At 45.0% G+C, this 21,613-nt stretch overlaps 1 protein-coding gene across 1 annotated transcript in view; it reads left to right on the top strand.

Annotated features, from left to right (window-relative positions):
* The window catches only part of LOC123482280 (protein piccolo-like), a 119,358-nt gene that overhangs the window by 61,694 nt on the left and 36,051 nt on the right, over positions 1 to 21,613 (top strand). Inside the window, exon 2 of the mRNA XM_045209376.1 lies at positions 16,107 to 16,635. Coding sequence (XP_045065311.1) covers positions 16,107 to 16,635 — 529 coding nt within the window. The remainder of the gene's footprint in view (positions 1 to 16,106; positions 16,636 to 21,613) is intronic.

The raw sequence follows: 21,613 nt of genomic DNA, 5'->3' as shown, positions 1-21,613 counted from the left end.
AAGGAAATTAAAAGCTGTTAAAACGACCCAACATGTTTTGTTGGGCTTGGATGCATATTTTATGTGGTAGAAATACTATCAGCTTTTATGATGCTGATAAAGATAGCACCTTTACAGACTTTTATGATGCTGATAAAGATAGCACCTTTACAGACGGTCCCTAACTGCGCATTCATTTTCTCAAGATGCTGAATGAAATAAATAATATTGTTGCCGAGTCAAAATGTATATTTGGTGTATGATTTTACTGCAAGAAATGCTTAATTCTGCAGTAGGTAATATTATATTAGGCTATGTGAGAGGTTATAGACCTACAGTCAGTGTCCAGATTTGAGTTAGGCTACTATTCCATTTAACCCATCTGAACAGTCCAGTTCCCATGACGTGCCATTTAGAAGGCCCCGTCTTGTGACTGTCGAATTTGTATAGCGCCTCACAATCAGCACAGATAACATAGTCGGCACTGCTACCATCCTCTTTTAACACTTCACCAAATATTTCCCAAACATTAGAATACTGTTCAGGCCCTCCCTTCTCTTTATTTTCATCTCTCCATTTCACAGCTTTTCTCTTATTGAATTAAACTCCAACATTGTCCTTTTTGTCTCAGTGGATAGACATTAACTTTTTCTGCTCCCAAAAGTTCCCAAAAGCATTTGACAATTGGCGTGTATTCGGCACGCTATAGTTAGATCCTAAGGCTTAGGCTACGCACTAATGCCAGATAAAAAGAATGAAAGAAAAACCTCAATGTAGCCTATAGATATGAATTGCACAAGAATTATACATTTATGGATTTTTAATACATTGTTTTCTCTTTATTCAACCCGACAGCCACCCACTCGCCCTTCATCCACACAATACTTCATGACCCTAAACCCACACACCCCTCGTATATAACCGCAGGGACTGCAGGTTATGAGTCAAACTGCGCATCACAAGCGTGAAAATCCACTACGAAATCCGACGGCGGTCCAGGTATCCAGGGTGTCGGGAGATGCCTTTAAAACCGACCACTAGGGGCAACGTTCAGCGCTTTTACCATTAAGTTAATGCTAAACTTAACCAGCCCAAGGCGCTGGCGACAGCAGCGGAGCAAACCAGGGTGCAGCCGCGGCAGGACGAGGAACCCAGGGTGTCCAAAAAACCTAGAAATTTTACATTTGGAGCAACGTAGACAAACGTCGGAATCTGAAGTCAAATTGGTCAAACCGTGAGACCTTGTTGATGTGCATGCACAAGCGTGTGCATGCTGTGCTTGTGCAAGCATGCGAGTGCAGCATATGTGCTGAGTGTGTGTGTGTGTGTGTGTGCATGTGTTGTTGGGTTTCATAGTGCATGGTCTGTTTCACACAGAAGTCCTGATGGTGTATCTAACTGCAGGAAGCAGAGAGCCTGTTCTCCCCCAGAAATGAGTGCAGGTAACAGTCGCAGGGAAATCAATTTATGTGTGTGTGTGTGTGTAAGCAAGCGTGTGTATTTATGCATGTGTCAGTGTGAACTGTACTATGTGGCTACATGCATGTAGGTGCTAAATCTGTCTGGGCAAGATGTGTCCACCCATGTGGGAGTGCTGTAAAATGACAAGGCCATGAATCCGGTTAGGTTCCAGAGAATTTATTACATTTACATTTACATTTACGTCATTTAGCAGTGAGACCCGTTTGTTAAAGGATGCTAGGTGGTAGAGGGAAGGAAATAAAAGGATAAGGTGGCTAAGTAGTGTCCATCTTGCTGTTGGAGCATCTTGTAGAACTGCTTGAGTACAGGCCTCCTGCCACTTGATTCATCATCATATTTATTATGGTGAACATTTGTATTCTAGTGCTCTGGCTTGGTTCTATAAAGTAAAAGAATGTTATTCAGTGGTGTAAAGTACTTAAGTAAAAAATATTTTGAAGTACTACTTAAGTAGTTTTTTTTGGTATCTGTACTTTACTTTACTATTTATATTTTTGACAACTTTTACTTTTACTTCACTACATTCCTAACGAAAATAATGTATTTTTTACCTCATACATTTTCCCTGACACCCAAAAGTATTCGTTACATTTTGAATGCTTAGCAGGACAGGAAAGAGAACATCACCTGGTCATCCCTACTGCCTCTGATCTGGCGGACTCATTAAACACAAATGCTTTGTTTGTAAATTATGTCTGTGCCCCTGGCTATCTGTAAAAAATTTACAACAAGAAAATTGTACCATCTGATTTGCTTAATATAAGCAATTTGAAATGATTTATACTTTTACTTTTGATACTTAAGTATATTTAAAACCAAATACTTTTACTCAAGTAGTATTTTACTGAGTGACGTTCACTTTTACTTGAGTCATTTTTTTACATTTTAGTAATTTAGCAGACACTCTTATCCAGAGCAACTTACAGTTAGTGAGTGCATACATTTTTCATACTGGCCCCCCGTGGGAATCGAACCCACAACCCTGGCGTTGCAAGCGCCATGCTCTACCAATTGAGCTACAGGAGGCCTATTAAGGTATCTTTACTTTTTCTCAAGTATGACAATTGGGTACTTTTTCCACCACTGATGTTATGATGAAACCATTGGGTAGATCTGTCCTCACTGTCTATCCACATCAAGGTCAGTGTGTTAGCTTCTTTATGTCTATGTGTGTGTGTGTGTGTGTTTGATTGTGTGTGTGTGTGTGTGTGTGTGTGTAAACACTCCCTTGTGTACCATATCTCTCTGTGTGTGTGTGCGTCCTGTACAGTGTATGTACTATGTCCGCTAGAACGATGACTGTGAATGTCAGTGTCAATGGTGTAGAGTTGGCCCTGAGGGGCCACTCTAGCTGTGCTGAGACCAGAGTTATAAGGTTGCTGTTTGTCCCTATCTGCCTGCCTGCCATGGGACGCCTGCCTGATTGAGTGACGCCTTAATGCAAGGTCGCCGTCGACGTGCCCAGCTCTGCCGGTAGCAGTGTCACAGAGGATGCGTCTCAAATGGCAACCTAATAGGAAATAGGGTGCCATTTGAGATGCAGCCCGGGTCACAGTCACAATGATTTTACTGAGCAGACTACACCATCTCTCAATGGATTAAACAACCCCACTACACTCGAAGGGCATGCTTTGAATGGGTAATGTTGTACAAGGGAGCTTGAAGACGCTGAACTGTAAGGAGAAGTTAGAGTTAAAGTTAGGGGTCGCAAACCCCTGATTTTCCCTTTTTTTTTGTCTACAGTAGTTTATGAAAATAGGTGTCAAGACGCAACATGAATTTGTTGAATATCCTACAGTGGATATTCAGTGCTACAGACTGAGGAAAATGTAGTACTTAGTCCTAGTCATGACAGTGAAATATCCAGCAAAGCTAAGGATTAAAGAAAAGACACACATCCACAGCCATGAGACACGAGAGAGAGCGATAGCACGTCATTAGCCTACTGCAGGAACCTACCCAGCTGTTAACAACAGAGAAAGAGCAGTTAGAAAGGAGACCCAGCTAGGAGACCCAGCTCTACAGTGAAGACCCAGCTCTACAGTGAAGTCCCAGCTCTACAGTGAAGACCCAGCTATACAGTGAAGACCCAGCTCTACAGTGAAGACCCAGCTCTACAGTGAAGACCCAGCTATACAGTGAAGACCCAGCTCTACAGTGAAGACCCAGCTATACAGTGAAGACCCAGCTCTACAGTGAAGACCCAGCTCTACAGTGAAGACCCAGCTCTACAGTGAAGACCCAGCTCTACAGTGAAGACCCAGCTCTACAGTGAAGACCCAGCTATACAGTGAAGACCCAGCTCTACAGTGAAGACCCAGCTCTACAGTGAAGTCCCAGCTCTACAGTGAAGACCCAGCTCTACAGTGAAGACCCAGCTCTACAGTGAAGTCCCAGCTCTACAGTGAAGACCCAGCTCTACAGTGAAGACCCAGCTCTACAGTGAAGACCCAGCTCTACAGTGAAGACCCAGCTCTACAGTGAAGACCCAGCTCTACAGTGAAGACCCAGCTCTACAGTGAAGACCCAGCTATACAGTGAAGACCCAGCTCTACAGTGAAGACCCAGCTCTACAGTGAAGTCCCAGCTCTACAGTGAAGTCCCAGCTCTACAGTGAAGACCCAGCTCTACAGTGAAGTCCCAGCTCTACAGTGAAGACCCAGCTCTACAGTGAAGACCCAGCTCTACAGTGAAGACCCAGCTCTACAGTGAAGACCCAGCAATACAGTATGACAGCATAACGCACGGCTAGCTACAACTAGTGCTTTACTTTCACACATCGGCTTTAATTGGTGACCCCTGAATCTAACCTCCTGTATTAACCAACTGAAGAGAGACGGAGGCTAGCAAGGTCAGACTCATTTACTTATTGCGCAACACTGATAAATGACCCCCGGGAAACGAATGCCGGAGCAGTGTGTTTTTCACGTCGTCTCCGCTGAGTAATTATGAGACCTGTGCGTTATTGTTGCAAGGCGCGGCATTAGCGTGAGTCGGGACATCTACGAGTCTATATGGTCGTATTCTACTCCTCGACAGCCTCACAAAGAGCTGCTCTGCCCACGCTCAGACCCACACGGGTAATGGGTGAAGAATAACAGGCTAACAGGGCTGACGCATCGTGAGCCTCTCTCTGCTTCTCTGGTTCTCCTGCTGCTGCAGATAAGAGAGAGAGAAAGAGAGGGAACAGAAACGGATGTGAGTCCTTCTGACAGCCCTGGTGCTCTTTCATGCTCTTTTCTTCAAGCACTTTGGGTGAATCAGTGAAAAGGCTTTAAAGATGAGTCACCATCCTCCCCCTCTCCCTCCCCCTCTCCACATCAACTTACCTGAGCGGCATGACCACTTGGCAGCAGTTTGGGCGGCAGTCTCCTTTGTGAGCTGCTTTAACTTGATGTGCTCCTCTGCATGTGTAATAACACGCCCACTCCTGGTAATAAGCTGAATAAACCCAGGTGTTCTTTTGATGAGATCCCCTGTGTACCACATTCGTGTCCTACCTCTTATACAGCATCTGGAGAGAGAGAGAGAGAGGGCCAGACAATCCCTATGGGGTAGCCTATCCCTGAAGAAAAATGTATTTGTAACAGAAAACAAAACCATTCAAAACTGCTAGGGCTTGTGTGTATGTGTGTGTGTGTGTGTGTGTGTGTGTGTGTGTGTGTGTGTGTGTGTGTGTGTGTGTGTGTGTGTGTGTGTGTGTGTGTGTGTGTGTGTGTGTGTGTGTGTTTGCACGTGTACTGTGTGCGTACATGATTTTGAGTTTTTCTATGTGTTCAATACTGTCAGGAACTGTATTAGAAACTATAACACAAAGGAAAACAAGAAAGAGAAAGGAGTCAACTGCTACAAGGTGAAAACAGTTTTAAGGCTTCTCTTATGTACCCTGCGACTTCTCCACCAGGTTTTGTTGTAGATAGATTGTCACAGCAGTCTGAACAAATACCACCCCCTTCAGAGCCTTTCTGTGCATTACTCTTTTATTATTTGTTTTCCTGTGAACATTTCTATTGGAAGACATGTTTGAAGGGCCACAAAACAATCAGCAGCTGGGCAAGAGTCTTTCTTCATTGGGTGAAAATAAGACACGGTTCTCAGTCTACATTTTTGCTCAGGGACTTGTGAGAGAGTGCAAGTGTTCCTTTGCACAAGCTCAGCATGCCATTGTAAATTACTGAATACAAATATTATTCTAATATTTTTTTTAAACAAAAAAGTACAGTAAGCACATCTCGTTAAAAGTGGCATTAACGTTTTGACCATTTTGGAATTAATCAGAATTTAGAGCCCTGCACAGGCATGCATTTTAAACCCTACCCTACACAGGCCTGATTGTTTCTGCCAAATGTAAAGCCCGGCTCTGCCTGAAACCCGAAATCAGAAATAACTCCCTCCGTTAGTAAATCCATTAGCTGCTCCTCTCTGTTTGTCACTCGCTTCCTGCGTGCAGCTCGCTCTGCATGCGCTCTGCTCATGGCGCTCTGAGTCTGTAAGGATCTATAGCAACGGCTCCGCTTGGGCTGCTTTGCTCAATTAAGAGACATGAGAGAGCAGTCAGATATGACTGTACTGCGCAGCAGAGCACGCGCAAATGGCTCAGCTTCAACATTTTAATGATCAATTTAGTGATACCCGAGCCCTGCCTGTACCCTAGTTATTGATGAAAAAACAGGCACTACCTGGCCCTAACCCAGGGGTTCCCAACCGTTTTTGGCCCACGACCACATTTGATATCTGAACATTCTGGCAACCCCACCCATGTGATTTTTTGGGGGAGGGGGCTATGGCAGTGTCACGACTTCCGCCGAGGCTGCCTCCCCTCCTTGTTCGGGCAGGTTTCGGCGTTCGGCGTCACCGGCTTACTAGCTACTGCCGATCCATTTATCATCACTCCATTTGTCTTGTCTTCAATCACACACACCTGGTCCTTATTCCCTCATTAGTCATGGTATAAGTGTTCCCTCTGCTTCCTTGTCTGTGTGGGTGATTGTTAATTGTGGAGGTTAGTGAAGCTCGGTGGAGCTCGTGTATTGTGTATCGACGGGAGTATTTTCCCGTGTGCCTTGTATTTTCCAGTGCACCTGTTTTGTGCCCTGGAGTGTGTTTGACGCATTTCTGCGTAAACCTGTATTTTGCGGATTAAAGCCTGTTATTCTGTGATTTACCCTCCTGCACCTGACTCCTTCATCACCACCTCATCACAGGCAGTCAATTGAAAAACATTCTAACAGTATTTCTGATTGTCTTCTCAACTGACCATCACATACTTTTAATGTGGGGCAGTCAATAGCAAATTAGTCTGACATAATGTCTCTTATCTCACCACCACTAATGAGATGGGTGTGCTTGATGCATGTCGCGTCAGAGCTTCTCAAAGTCAGGGCCCTCATCTCTGCTGTCACATCCAACCTGGATCGATATTTGGTTTTAATGAAAGCACTGAATCCAGATATGAGCTGGCGAAGGGTAGCCTACCATGAGTTTTATGGTGCTTTTGAGACAACTGAGAACTCCGAAAAATAAGAGGTCTAATCATGACGTCAGTGATATTCAGGTCGGAAAGTCGGAGCTCTAGAAAGAGGCCCGAGTTCCCGAGTTCCCGAGTTGCAATTCCGAGTTGGATGGCCGTTCAAATCGATTTTTCCCAGTCTGAGCTTGTTTCTTTCCGAGTTCCCAGTTGTCTTGAACGCACTGAAGTCGGAACTCAGAGTTCCCAGTTGTTTTGAATGCGGCATACATTTTCAGAGGGAGACTGTCACATGACAGCTCGATCAGCTGTTCGAGTTCACTTACCTGCATGTCAACTGAGCCAGGATCACAGTCAAATGGATTGGGAAGTAGGTCCGTCCCAACGTGCTCTTCCAAGCGTTGGAGGTGAGCAGTCATCACTCGTGTGGGACACTTACTGATGCTGTTTTCTGTTATTTTCTTTTCATTACACAGAAAGTCAACTATTTTTATTTTATTTTATTATTTTACATCCATTGTGAATGACAACAGTTCCTCTCTCAATGCCTCCAAGCCTCGGTGTGATTTTTACTTTATTTAAACAGGTAAGCCAGTTGAGAACAAGTTCTCATTTACAACTGCAACCTGGCCAATGCATACATATGGCAGATGGAATAACTAGAGTGCATAGGCCTGCCTGCCGTCCCGTGATAGATGGAGCGCCATCTGTGCAAAAGCCCACCATTTGATCCCATATGGAATCTGTTTTTTGTCAATATAGCCACGCAGCACACTAAACATCCCATATGCTGTTTCATGCTTGGGAGTCTAAGACAGAACAATATGTCCTCGTGACTAGCATCCCCCGACATGTGTAGCGAACAAAACTCAATGCATGGGCATCTCAGCCCTCACAGCTAAAGTACATTTGGAGAGCATAAGCTGGGGAGTTTTGAGTCGTTCAGTCAGAGTTTCCTATTGATTGCTAGCAATAGCATAAATTATTTGTTTAACAGTGTTATCTGACAAAGGTATTGTTTTCACCATATCAATTGCGGACGGTAATATCAAAGTCTCTGCAATAGTGGGTGGTTTCATAGCGTAGCGGGCCTAGCCATTCACTGTGGGTCAAGTGCGGCCTTTCCCCATGATCTAAGGGCCCTCTCTGGTTGAATTGTATCTTTTAGATCTCGAGATAACTCCGATATAAAGTGTTTTTTCTCAATGTTGCTGGGATGTCACGTGTCCTACTTATATCAGTACACTCATAACAACCTAAGTATTACGAAACTTCTGTTAGATCAAATAAACCTCACGTAGCAATTCAGCCATTCAATTTTTTTGTTGACCAAATTCAACACTCATTGATGTCCAAACTAATCGCTTGGTGAGCGAACGAATCAACACCACCTGCTGGAGGAGACCGATATTTGGCCTAGTTATACCTCTCGCGTCACCTCTTCCTCTCTGCTGAAATGGCTCATGTGGCTGAAATAGACTGCTCAGTGGTGCTGAAATGGCTCATGTGGCTGAAATGGACAGCTATGTGGTGCTGAAATGGCTCATGTGGCTGAAATGGACAGCTATGTGGTGCTGAAATGTCTCAATCCCTGTACAAGCTGCCTGACAGCCTGCAACATTTTTGTAAATAATGCACTTTAGCCTGCTTTCTATGTGTAGAACCCCTCATTATAGCACTTTGCTCCATCCACTTGGTTGGTTTGAAGCTGCTGTGGCCTTTGGAGTCTTTTACCTGGGTAGGGTAGACCTCTCAGTGAGTAAAGAGGGCAAACTGTTGTGAGAGCTGCAAGGAGACATTTAACATCATTAGACCAGATGAGATTGCATTAAGTGCACACTCGTACACATGAACATAGGCAGGCAGGCATGCAGGCAAGCAAGCAGGCATTCACCCATGCAGTCCCGCAGTCTCGCGCGCACGCACGCACACCCACACTCAGGCTTCCCTATGGCTGCTCTCTATGTAACGATCACTGGGTCTGGCTCACAGGGCTATGAATAGATGTGAATTTGGAGACAGTAACTCCAGAGCAAAGGCGTGGGGCTGGATGAGAGCCATTTCGTGACATTCACATGTAGCTGAAAGCAAATGTCTCATACTGACTTGGGCTGTCGTAAAATATGCCTGTCTGTCCTTACAAGATGGCGTAGCAGTGCGGTCGTGTTCTTTGTTGTGTGTCTGTGTAAATAGCCAGTTTTTTTGTATTTTTTGTATTTTTCATACATATTTCCCTATCACACTTTTCATCCTTCTACAAAATATACTTTCCTGCAACCCGCCTCACTCAATGTGGAACGGATTATATTATTGATTTACCTTTTATCTAGAATATCCAGTTGAAACTAGCTAGCCAGCTAACTAGCTACTTGCTATTAGCCACCGTTAGCGGTTTTCACCCAGAATATCTGATTTTTTCTGCCGGAATAACTGAATCACTGGACATTAACACCGGATCGCAACTAGCTAGCCGCAACCGAATGGATGTTGCTGTTGGCTAATCAGCCTTGAGCTAGCCTAGAGCCAGGCCCATCTCCCGGCTATCTACCTCTCTGTCAACCGGACGGGACCTCCTAGTGTTGACACAGAGCCCCGCCGATCCAACACGACTGGTCTGCCGACAAAATCGTCTGATGTGGTTACAACAGGCTTCCCGTTACGATGTCGACCACGAAGATCCATCTGCAAGCCCCGGCCCGCTAGCACACGCTAGCCGTGGCCTCTTGCTCGCCAGTGCTATAGCAACCCCCGAACTACCTCCGAACTCTCCTATTGCTGTTCACCGGACCTTATGATAACTCAGCTACACAGCTGATGCCTGCTGGACTGTTCCTTTTTACGGTACCACATCCTGTTTATGTTTAGCCTCAGCCCAAACTTTGTCGCCATTACCAGCTGTTGTCTTAGCTCTCTCGAATAACACCTGTGATTGCTTTATGTCTCTCTCCCATGTCAATATGCCTTGCTTATTGCTGTTTCGGTTATTTCTTATTGTACTATTTCACTGTAGATCCCCCAGCCCAGCTCAACCTGCCTTAGATAGCTCCTTTGTCCCACCCCCCATACACGCGGAGACCGACTCAATCGGTGCCTCCAGTGATGCTATCTCTTTCATCGTTACCCAACGCTTAGGTTTACCTCCACTGTACTCATATCCTTCCATATCCTTGTGTGTACATAATGCCCTGAATCTATTCTACAACGCCCGGAAATCTGCCCCTTTTTTTCTCTGTACCCAACGCACTAGAAGACCAGTACTTAAAGCCTTTAGCCGTATCCTTATTCTACTCCTCCTCTGTTCCTCTGGGGATGTAGAGGTTAACCCAGGCCCTGTAGCCCCCAGTATCACTCCTACTCCCTAGGCGTTATAATTTGTTGACTTCTGTAACCGTAAAAGCCTTGGTTTCTTAAACGTTAACATTCGAAGCCTCCTCCCTAAGTTTGAGTTATTCACTGCGTTAGCACACTCCTCCAACCCTGATGTTCTAGCAGTGTCTGAATCCTGGCTTAGGAAGGCCACGAAAAATTCAGAAATGTCCATCCCCAACTACAACATTTTCCGTCTCGATAGAACTGCCAAAGGGGGTGGGGTTGCAATCTACTGTAGAGATAGCCTGCAGAGCTCTATCGTACTATCCAGGTCTGTGCCCAAACAGTTTGAGCTTCTACTTCTAAAAATCCACCTTTCCAGAAATAAGTCTCTCACTGTTGCCGCTTGCTACAGACCCCCCTCAGCCCCGAGCTGTGCCCTGGACACCATATGTGAACTGATTTCCCCCCATCTATCCTCAGAGTTCGTACTGCTTGGTGACCTAAACTGGGATATGCTTAACACCCCGGCCAACCTACAATCTAAACGATCAATGAACCTACCAGGTACAACCCTAAATCTGTAAACATGGGCACCCTCATAGATATCATCCTGACAAATTTACCCTCTAAATACACCTCCGCTGTCTTCAACCAGGATCTCAGCGATCACTGCCTTATTGCCTGCGTCCGTAATGGGTCCACGGTCAAACGACCACCCCTCATCACTGTCAAACGCTCCCTAAAACACTTTAGCGAGCAGGCCTTTCTAATTGACCTGGCCCGGGTATCCTGGATGGATATTGACCTCATTCCGTCAGTAGAGGATGCCTGGTTGTTTTTTAAAAGTGCTTTCCTCTCCATCTTAAATAAGCATGCCCCATTCAAAAAATTCTGAACTAAGAACAGATATAGCCCCTGGTTCTCCTCAGACTTGACTGCCCTTGACCAGCACAAAAACATCCTGTGGCGTACTGCATTAGCATCGAACAGCCCCCGCGATATGCAACTTTTTAGGGTCAGGAACCAATATACACAATCAGTTAGGAAAGCAAAGGCTAGCTTTTTCAAACAGAAATTTGCATCCTGTAGCACTATCTCCAAAAAGTTTTGGGACACTGTAAAGTCCATGGAAAATAAGAGCAGCTCCTCCCAACTGCCCACTGCACCGAGGCTAGGAAACACTGTCACCAAGTACTAAGTCATGTTTTGCAGAGGGGTCAAATACTTATTTCCCTCATTAAAATGCAAATCAATTTATAACATTTTTGACATGCGTTTTTCTGGAGTTTTTTGTTGTTATTCTGCCTCTTACTGTTCAAATAAACCTACCATTAAAATTATATACTGATCATTTCTTTGTCAGTGGGCAAACGTACAAAATCAGCAGGGGATCAAATACTTTTTTCCCTCACTGTATAAGCGGCCTAAGCATTGTTGTTCACTAGTTTATCCAATTAGGGAAGGGATGGTGGGGTTGGAAAGTAATAAAGGGAAATATATTTTAAGAAAGGATATGTATATATATATACACTTAGGTTGGAGTCATTAAAACTCATTTTTCAACCACTCCACAAATGTCTTGTTAACAAACTATAGTTTTGGCAAGTCGGTTAGGACATCTGCTTTGTGCATGACACAAGTAATTTTTCCAACAATTGTTTACAGACAGATTATTTCACTTATAATTCACTGTATCACAATTCCAGTGAGTCAGAAGTTTACATACACTAAGTTGACTGTGCCTTTAAACAGCTTGGACAATTCCAGAAAATGTTGTCATGGCTTTAGAAGCTTCTAATAGGCTAATTGACATCATTTGAGTCAATTGGAGGTGGACCTGTGGATGTATTTAAAGGCCTACCTTCAAACTCAGTGCCTCTTTGCTTGACATCATGGGAAAATCAAAAGAAATCAGCCAAGACCTTAGAAAGTCTGGTTCATCCTTGGTAGCAATTTCTGAACGTCTGAAGGTACCACGTTCATCTGTACAAACAATAGTACGCAAGTATAAACACCATGGGACCACGCAGCCGTCATACCGCTCAGGAAGGAGACGCGTTCTGTCTCCTAGAGATTTACATTTACATTACATTTTAGTCATTTAGCAGACGCTCTTATCCAGAGCGACTTACAGGAGCAATTAGGGTTAAGTGCCTTGCTCAAGGGCACATTTACGTCATTTAGCAGACGCTCTTATCCAGAGCGACTCACCAATGAACGTACTTTGGTGCGAAAAGTGCAAATCAATCCCAGAACAACAGCAATGGACCTTGTGAAGATGCTGGTGGAAACAGGTACAAAAGTATCTATATCCACAGTAAAAGGAGTGCTATATCAACATAACCTGAAAGGCCGCTCAGCAAGGAAGAAGCCACTGCTCCAAAACCGCCATAAAAAAGCCAGACTACGGTTTGCAACTGCACATGGGGACAAAGATTGTACTTTTTTGAGAAATGTCCTCTGGTCTGATGAAACAAAAATAGAACTGTTTGGCCATAATGACCATCATTATGTTTGGAGGAAAAACCGTGAACTGTGAAGCACGGGGGTGGCAGCATCATGCTGTGGGGGTGCTTTGCTACAGGAGGGACTGGTGCACTTCACAAAATAGATGGCATCATGAGGAAGGAAAATTATGTGGATATATTGAAGCAACATCTCAAGACATCAGTCAGGAAGTTAAAGCTTGGTCGCAAATGGTTCTTCCAAATGGACACTGACCCCAAGCATACTTCCAAAGTTGTGGCAAAATGGCTTAAGGACAACAAAGTCAAGGTATTGGAGTGGCCATCACAAAGCCCTGACCTCAATCCTATAGAAAATGTGTGGGCAGAACTGAAAAAGCGTGTGCGAGCAAGGAGGCCTACAAACCTGACTCAGTTGCACCAGCTCTGTCAGGAGGAATGGGCCAAAATTCACCCAACTTTTTGTGGGAAGCTTGTGGAAGGCTACCCGAAACGTTTGACCCAAGTTAAACAATTTAAAGGCAATGCTACCAAATACTAATTGAGTGTATGTAAACTTCTGACCCACTGGGAATGTGATGAAAGAAATAAAAGCTGAAAGAAATAATTCTCTCTACTATTATTCTGACATTTCACATTCTTAAAATAAAGTGGTGATCCTAACTGACCTAAGACAGGGAATTTTTACTAGGATTAAATGTCAGGAATTGTAAAAAACTGAGTTTAAATGTATTTGGCAAAGGTGTATGCAAACTTCCGACTTCAACTGTATGTGTATATGTATGTGTATGTATGTATATGTATACAGTGGGGAGAACAAGTATTTGATACACTGCCGATTTTGCAGGTTTTCCTACTTACAAAGCATGTAGAGGTCTGTAATTTTTATCATAGGTACACTTCAATTGTGAGAGACGGAATCTAAAACAAAAATCCAGAAAATCACATTTTATGATTTTTAAGTAATTAATTTGCATTTTATTGCATGACATAAGTATTTGATACATCAGAAAAGCAGAACTTAATATTTGGTACAGAAACCTTTGTTTGCAATTACATAGATCATACGTTTCCTGTAGGTCTTGACCAGGTTTGCACACACTGCAGCAGGGATTTTGGCCCACTCCTCCATACAGACCTTCTCCAGATCCTTCAGGTTTCGGGGGCTGTCGCTGGGCAATACGGACTTTCAGCTCCCTCCAAAGATTTTCTATTGGGTTCAGGTCTGAGACTGGGTAGGCCACTCCAGGACCTTGAGATGCTTCTTACAGAGCCACTCCTTAGTTGCCCTGGCTGTGTGTTTCGGGTCGTTGTCATGCTGGAAGACCCAGCCACGACCCATCTTCAATGCTCTTACTGAGGGAAGGAGGTTGTTGGCCAAGATTTTGCGATACATGGCCCCATCCATCCTCCCCTCAATACGGTGCAGTCGTCCTGTCCCCTTTGCAGAAAAGCATCCCCAAAGAATGATGTTTCCACCTCCATGCTTCACGGTTGGGATGGTGTTCTTGGGGTTGTACTCATCCTTCTTCTTCCTCCAAACACGGCGAGTGGAGTTTAGACCAAAAAGCTATATTTTTGTCTCATCAGACCACATTACCTTCTCCCATTACTCCTCTGGATCATCCAGATGGTCATTGGCAAACTTCAGACGGGCCTGGACATGCGCTGGCTTGAGCAGGGGGACCTTGCGTGTGCTGCAGGATTTTAATCCATGACGGCGTAGTGTGTTACTAATGGTTTTCTTTGAGACTGTGGTCCCAGCTCTCTTCAGGTCATTGACCAGGTCCTGCCGTGTAGTTCTGGGCTGATCCCTCACCTTCCTCATGATCATTGATGCCTCACGAGGTGAGATCTTGCATGGAGCCCCAGACCGAGGGTGATTGACCGTCATCTTGAACTTCTTCCATTTTCTAATAATTGCGCCAACAGTTGTTGCCTTCTCACTAAGCTGCTTGCCTATTGTCCTGTAGCCCATCCCAGCCTTGTGCAGGTCTACAATTTTATCCCTGATGTCCTTACACAGCTTGGCCATTGTCGAGAGGTTGGAGTCTGTTTGATTGAGTGTGTGGACAGGTGTCTTTTATACAGGTAACGAGTTCAAACAGGTGCAGTTAATACAGGTAATGAGAGGAGAACAGGAGGGCTTCTTAAAGAAAAACTAACAGGTCTGTGAGAGCCGGAATTCTTACTGGTTGGTAGGTGATCAAATACTTATATCATGCAATAAAATGCAAATTATTACTTAAAAATCATACAATGTGATTTTCTGGATTTTTGTTTTAGATTCTGTCTCTCACAGTTGAAGTGCACCTATGATAAAAATTACAGACCTCTACATGCTTTGTAAGTTGGAAAACCTGCAATATCGGCAGTGTATCAAATACTTGTTCTCCCCACTGTATATATATTTGCGAGAAGAAAAAAACATATGGGGGATTGGAAGTGATGCAGACAATTACACTGATGGAAGTTACAATCTATCTGCAATATTAAAGCTGATCTACCCCGCAAAAAAAATAAAAATATATGTATATATATTAATATTATTTAAAAAATAAAAATAATAATAATACTTGAGTCTAAATTCACATGACACAACTGAATCAAATGATTGGCCGGAACTACTGTGGTTCTCTTTGATCCATTCCACATTTACGCTGTTCCCAGATCGGATGTGTTTTTCAGTGTCTTGTTTCAGTATTAGGGAAATATGTTGATGTAGTTCTGTGATTACTTTTCCTGCTTCCTTTTTGTAGCCTCTTGTTGATGCCTTTGTGTATCCTATGGCTATGTTATATCCTTTGGCAATTCATTGTGCATTTATAAATAAATAATGACTGTTATTTACTCTCTCTTCTAGCAGTTTTTAGGTGGTAGAATAAAATGCAACAATTTAGTGATACTGACCAAACACCCAAATTAATAGATATTACATGGCTAAATAAAAACTCCCCCGTAGGGGCTAGCTGCCCAATAAAGTTACCTGTCTTGTTCACTGTCTGTATAAGAGCTGTTAACCTGGTCTGTGAGGTTCCATGGTTTGCCCCAAGTCTCTCTGCCAAATGTTCCCTGATAATGTCAACTTGTTTAATGTCCCATGCTCTCGCTACACAGCCATAACAAGGATGGTTGTAGGAATCCTGCTGAACGGGAACACTTTCAGAGGCTATGTAAGGCTCCAGTAGATTTAGGTGTATAGACAATAGATATAGATTTCTAACTATGTCTCCTGAATAGATAGAACTCCATAGTCATGCTACCGTATAGATCTAGTATAGTTACCCATAACACCTATAGAACTTATTTGTCATGTTGGCATCTTTAGATATGTACAAAACTCTAGGTCCCGTCTAAAAGGGATGTTCTATTTGAAATTAATTTGATTCCTTTTTTTTTAGGGTTCCTATGGGGAGTCCTAAACCTGGGATGCAGCTTGGCTATGGAGGAATGGCTGGAGGAATGGGTGGAGGGGGAGGTCAGAGACTGGCCAACCAAGAGAGCCACAGGCCGATGCAGCAGTCTAGCTCAGGCTCCGACCATGGCTCTGGCCCAGGCCACGGCCCAGGGCAGGGTCAGGGCCATGGGCCAGGTATGGGTGCTGGGATGGGTGGCGGTCAGGGTCAGCATGGCCAGAGTCCCGGTCAGCCCGGTCAGCACGCCTCCAGACAGAACCTCCAGGTGGACTTCAGCAGCTCGGGAGGCCGGACGGGTCGATCCTCCTCGGCATCTCCGGACCGGGGGATCACCCCCACCTCGCCCTACTCGGTGCCTCAGATCGCCCCCATGCCCGTCAGCAAGCTGTGCCCCCTCTGCTCCACAGCAGAGCTGACCAACCCGCCGGCCCTGCCAAACTACAACACCTGCACGCAGTGCCGCTCCACCGTCTGCAACCAGTGTGGCTTCAACCCCAACCCCCATCTCACAGAAGTAAGCAACAACCACTGCCTGTTAACATGCTGACTCTATTACAGCTAGATCTAGGATCAGTTATCTATACCTTAATACTTTGGGAATGAAACCAGTCTACTAAACAAAACTGGCTCCAGATCAGCTCTTAAATCACAAAATTAGGCACATCCTCACATATCTAGACGCCTGTCTCTCTCATGCAGGCATGCACAGTCATTTTGACTACTCCAATCTATGAGTCCCAGACATAGTAAAGGCCCTTCCTTAATGAGTGTGAAGGTCCCTTCCTCCGTCAGCGACCTCTGACCTCTCTCTCTCAGAGGGAGCCCGGCAGAGCCTGCTGTCAGTAGTGTGTCCCGCCCGGCCGTCTTAGCGTCTCCGTCGGTCTCGCGCCCTGGCTCGTCAGCCTCTGTTTTGACAGCAGCCATTGACAGCAGCCATTGTCTCTCTGTCCTTCCCCTGAACGTGTGGGCGGGCGGGTGGCACCAGGCAGGTGCGTTTCAGAGAGAGGAAGTGAGGGAGGAGGCGCCGTGGTGTATTGTTTGCCCCAAGGATGCGGATGAAGTGGTGTTCTCTCCGGAGCGGTGAGAGCCTCCGAGACACGGAGCCAATGCCACTGTAGTGTTGGGATGAGTTCTGGTCCCAACTGCGATCATGTCTTATTGTGGGGACATTTGGGTGCATTATATTCTGAGAGCAGAACCGGGGAGAAAGAGAATGTGGGGAAATGATGAAGAGAGAGTGGGAACTGGAGTGTTAGAGAAACTGTGTGTGTGTGTGTGTGTGTGTGGTGTGTGTGTGTGTGAGCTTGGTAAATGCCAGTAATTCCTCTCGAGGCGATGACAGAATCTCCATTAGTCTACTGAGGCAGGGTGTAGGGGTGTAGAGGATGAATAAGAGGAGGAGGGAATTAAGAGAGAGAATGGAGAGGAAAAGGAGGAGGAGGAGGAGGTAGAGGAAGGAGTGAGGAGGGAAAAGAGAAGTAGAGCAGGATTTAAAACTAGGGGGATTAGGAAGAGAGGGAGGAGAGGGAGGAGGAGAGGGAGGAGAGGGAGGAGGAGATGGAGGAGGAGAGGGAGGAGGAGAGGGAGGAGGAGAGGGAAGAGAGGGAGGAGGAGAAGGAGGAGAGGGAGGAGGAGAGGGAGGAGAGGGAGGAGAGGGAGGAGAGGGAGGAGGAGAGGGAAGAGAGGGAGGAGGAGAGGGAGGAGAGGGAGGAGAAGAGGGAGGAGGAGAGGGAGGAGAGGAAGGAGGAGAGGGAGGAGAGGGAGGAGGAGAGGGAGGAGAGGGAGGAGGAGAGGGAGGAGAGGGAGGAGGAGAGGGAGGTGTACGGGGAAGAGAGGGAGGAGAGGGAGGAGGAAAAAACTAGATGTAGAGTCTTACATTGAGAAAATAGTAGTCAATCCCTGTAACCTTTAATCAACCCTTCTCCCAGTGTTCACACTGTATGGATATAGGAGACACATCTAACATTCATACATCTACTTATAACAGCTATTAAAACCACTAAGTAAGTCAGTGGGGGTAGAGAATTTTCATTTGGCGTGGTGGCCTGAGGTAAAGATAGAGGGGAGCAATACGAGGGTGGCTGCCTCCCAAATTACACTATTATATAGTAGTCTCCCCTGTAACTATTCCCCAGGTCGTTGCTGTAAATGCAAATGTGTTCTCAGTCAGCTTACCTGATTAAATAAGGGTAAAATAAATAAATAAAATACCAGAACCCATACACTCTATTAGTGCACTTTATAGGGAATAGGGTGCCATTTGGGACACAACCAGTCTTCTTGAACCAGTCAAATTGCAGGAAATGAAAGACTCTTACCAGAGCTTCCCCCTCACCAATCATGTGAGTATTAACACTGCCACACTGTGTGTCTGTGTGTGTAGACATCACCATACGCCACCATATTGTGGATGCCATTTACCGCCGTCTGACTCACTCTATGGTCTTGGCATGGCTGGCAGTGAACTGTTCTAATCCCGCTCTCCGTCTCTCACCTCTCAAATGTTCACCCATTACCTTCTCTTCTCTCTGGGTCTGTTCACTTCAAGACATTGTAAGCAACATCAGGCAAATTATCGATGGACATGCGTCATCTCCATTTGAAATGAAAACGATACCCACATTGGGTACTGTTACTTTCAATAATTAAGCGGCACAATAATTTGATTATTTTACAATTATCGCAATTCTAATGGCACACAAAACTCCTGTGCAGGATTCCATTTCGTGAATTGTGTGTGTGCCAGTGTGTGCCAGCCTGCATACCCTATCACCAGGCTCCAGTGTGGTGGTTGCTGATAGGCTGCACTAGACCCCAGGCAGAACAGACCCAAACCCTACAGCAGGGATGGGCAACCAACTTTGATGGGGGTGGGGGCCACCAAAAATCTGAACTCATCACATGGGCCACAGTGGCTCGTGGGTCTGCGTACCCACACATGCAGTCAGAGCCCTAGCATTTTGGGGGCCCTAAGTAACATTTTGTTGCAATTCTACACAATTTTGCCATGGGGCAGAGAGAAATGTTTGCAGTTTTTAATATGATATCTGAGTGAGAGTGACTAGAGTCATTCATGTCTGTGTAGATTAGTAAAGTAATAAAACTACTACTCTATCGCTGTGCTCCGCTTGTGTGGCTTTGTGTAGTTCATGTCATTCATTCAGTCTTTGTAATGAAATTTGGCTTTTAATAAATTGAAGAAATCACTGGGGCTTTTCTGCGACTAGGCAACATATGTTCCCGTCTTCCTTCCTCTCCTCCACCAGATCTCTCCATCTAACCACTGGCTTGTTCATTAACAGATCAAATCAATGGGACTTCTCAGCCTAATCTAATATACACTCAACCTGATTGGGTTCTTATTTCATTTGGATCCACTAACATTTGTACAACTTAACATGCTGTTGACATAGCTTATAGAGTTTATGAGGCCAAATATGCTTGTTAGGCAGAGATTATGCTAGATCCACTACACAGTGTTTGACTTAGTGTAATGTACAGTAACACATGTTCATGTGCACTATTGCCCCCCTAGTTCAAATGAGCTTGGGTGCCAGTCTGTTTCTGCTCGTTGGAATTGTCATGCCATTTGGTGTGACAATGAGTGACTAGGAGTTGGCAAAAGAGCACAAACAGATCTGGGACTAGGCTAATTCCAAATCACATTGAACCCCAAAACCCCAGCACCAGTGATATCAAGGTAATGAAGCACCTGCCCTATGGCTCCTCCCTCCTGCCTAATGTTTGTTGTTATTTGTGGCTGGGTGCTAAATTTAGACGCAGCATGCACACCGTGCCGTTAATAGAGGTGTGTGTTCAGAGTCATTAGCTTCCACTAGAAGTCAGCAGCTAGCTTCCCTCTGGCTCTGCTCTCTTTCTCTCTCTCTCTCTCCTCTCTCTCGCTTTCTCTCTCTCTCACTCCTCTCCCCTCCACTGAGCCTGTTGTACTTGCATGTCACGCAGCGAAGACAAGACACCGCCTCGCCCCAGACCCCTTTTACTAATTTACCCATAATCTCGCAGAGGTCCAGGACAGGAGCAGACAGGTGTCAATCACAAAGCAGCAGAAATGATGTGGAGTCTGTGTTGTTGTTGTTTAGGAAGAGAGAGGAGGGAGTACAAAGGAGCTGAAGGCCTTTGGATCCAAGCCAGTGTCAGTATAGATTTCCTTGTATAGAGCCACAGCGAGGCCTAGTGCTCTCTCTCTTTCTCTCTCTTTCATTTTGTCTCTCTCCCTCTCTCTCATTCTCTCTCTCCTTTTCCCTCTCATACTCTCTCTCTTTCTGTCTCTCTCTCTCTTTTTCTCTCTCTCCCTCTCCCTCCCTCTGTCTCTCAATGCCTGGGAAAATGTCAGTGTGTTTTTACTGGTGGTGATTTTATCTCTATAGAAATGACTGTAATAAGACCAATGGGTACTTACTTATTTGTTTGGTGAATACATTAGCTCCAGCCGCTTATATCTTAAAGGGCATTGCATTAGAATCACATCGGACTTGATTTTGTTTTGGTACAGTAACGGTCAACTATGCTCTTTTTATGGCTATTACTTTACTGTACATTTCATTGTGTCTTTCTCAAAGCAAATAGCCACTGACACATAACATAACCCAGTCCTGGAGCATTGCAATGTCTATATCTCCCGAGTGGCGCAGTGGTCTAAGGCACTGCATCGCAGTGCTAGCTGTGCCACTAGAGATCCTGGTTCGAATCCAGGCTCTGTCGTAGCCGGCCGCGACCGGGAGACCCATGGGGCGGCGCACAATTGGCCAAGTGTCGTCCAGGGTAGGGGAGGGAATGGTTGGCAGGATGTAGCTCAGTTGGTAGAGCATGGCGTTTGCAACGCCAGGGTTGTGGGTTCGATTCCCACGGGGGGGCAGTATGAAAAAAAAATAATATATAAAATGATGTATGTGCTCACTAACTGTAAGTCGCTCTGGATAAGAGCGTCTGCTAAATGACAAAAATGTGTTGTGTATAGATTGTCATTATACACCTTCTTCCTGTCTCTCTCCTTCATAATGCCAATTTGTTTCCTTTGAATGTGTTCTGACATTTTGTCATGTATTTTACATTTACATTTTACATTTTAGTCATTTAGCAGACGCTCTTATCCAGAGCGACTTACAGGAGCAATTAGGGTTAAGTGCCTTGCTTAAGGGCACATCGACAGATTTTTCACCTAGTCGGCTCGGGGATTAGAACCAGCGACCTTTCGGTTACTGGCACAACGCTCTTACCCACTAAGCTACCTGCCGCCCTATTTTATCTACTTTCGAGTGATGACAGCATCTCTCTATCCAACAGGCTATGGATGTAGCTATCTGATCATCCTGTCAAGTAGTGTAACAGAAAGACGCATTTCATTCATACCTGGGCTCAAATATACAGTGGGGGAAAAAAGTATTTAGTCAGCCACAAATTAAGAATGTTCTCCCACTTAAAAAGATGAGAGAGGCCTGTAATTTTCATCATAGGTACACGTCAACTATGAC

This window comes from Coregonus clupeaformis, chromosome 30 (genome assembly GCF_020615455.1).
Source record: "Coregonus clupeaformis isolate EN_2021a chromosome 30, ASM2061545v1, whole genome shotgun sequence".
Lineage (NCBI taxonomy): Eukaryota > Metazoa > Chordata > Actinopteri > Salmoniformes > Salmonidae > Coregonus > Coregonus clupeaformis.
This window is presented reverse-complemented; position numbering and strand designations above follow the sequence as displayed.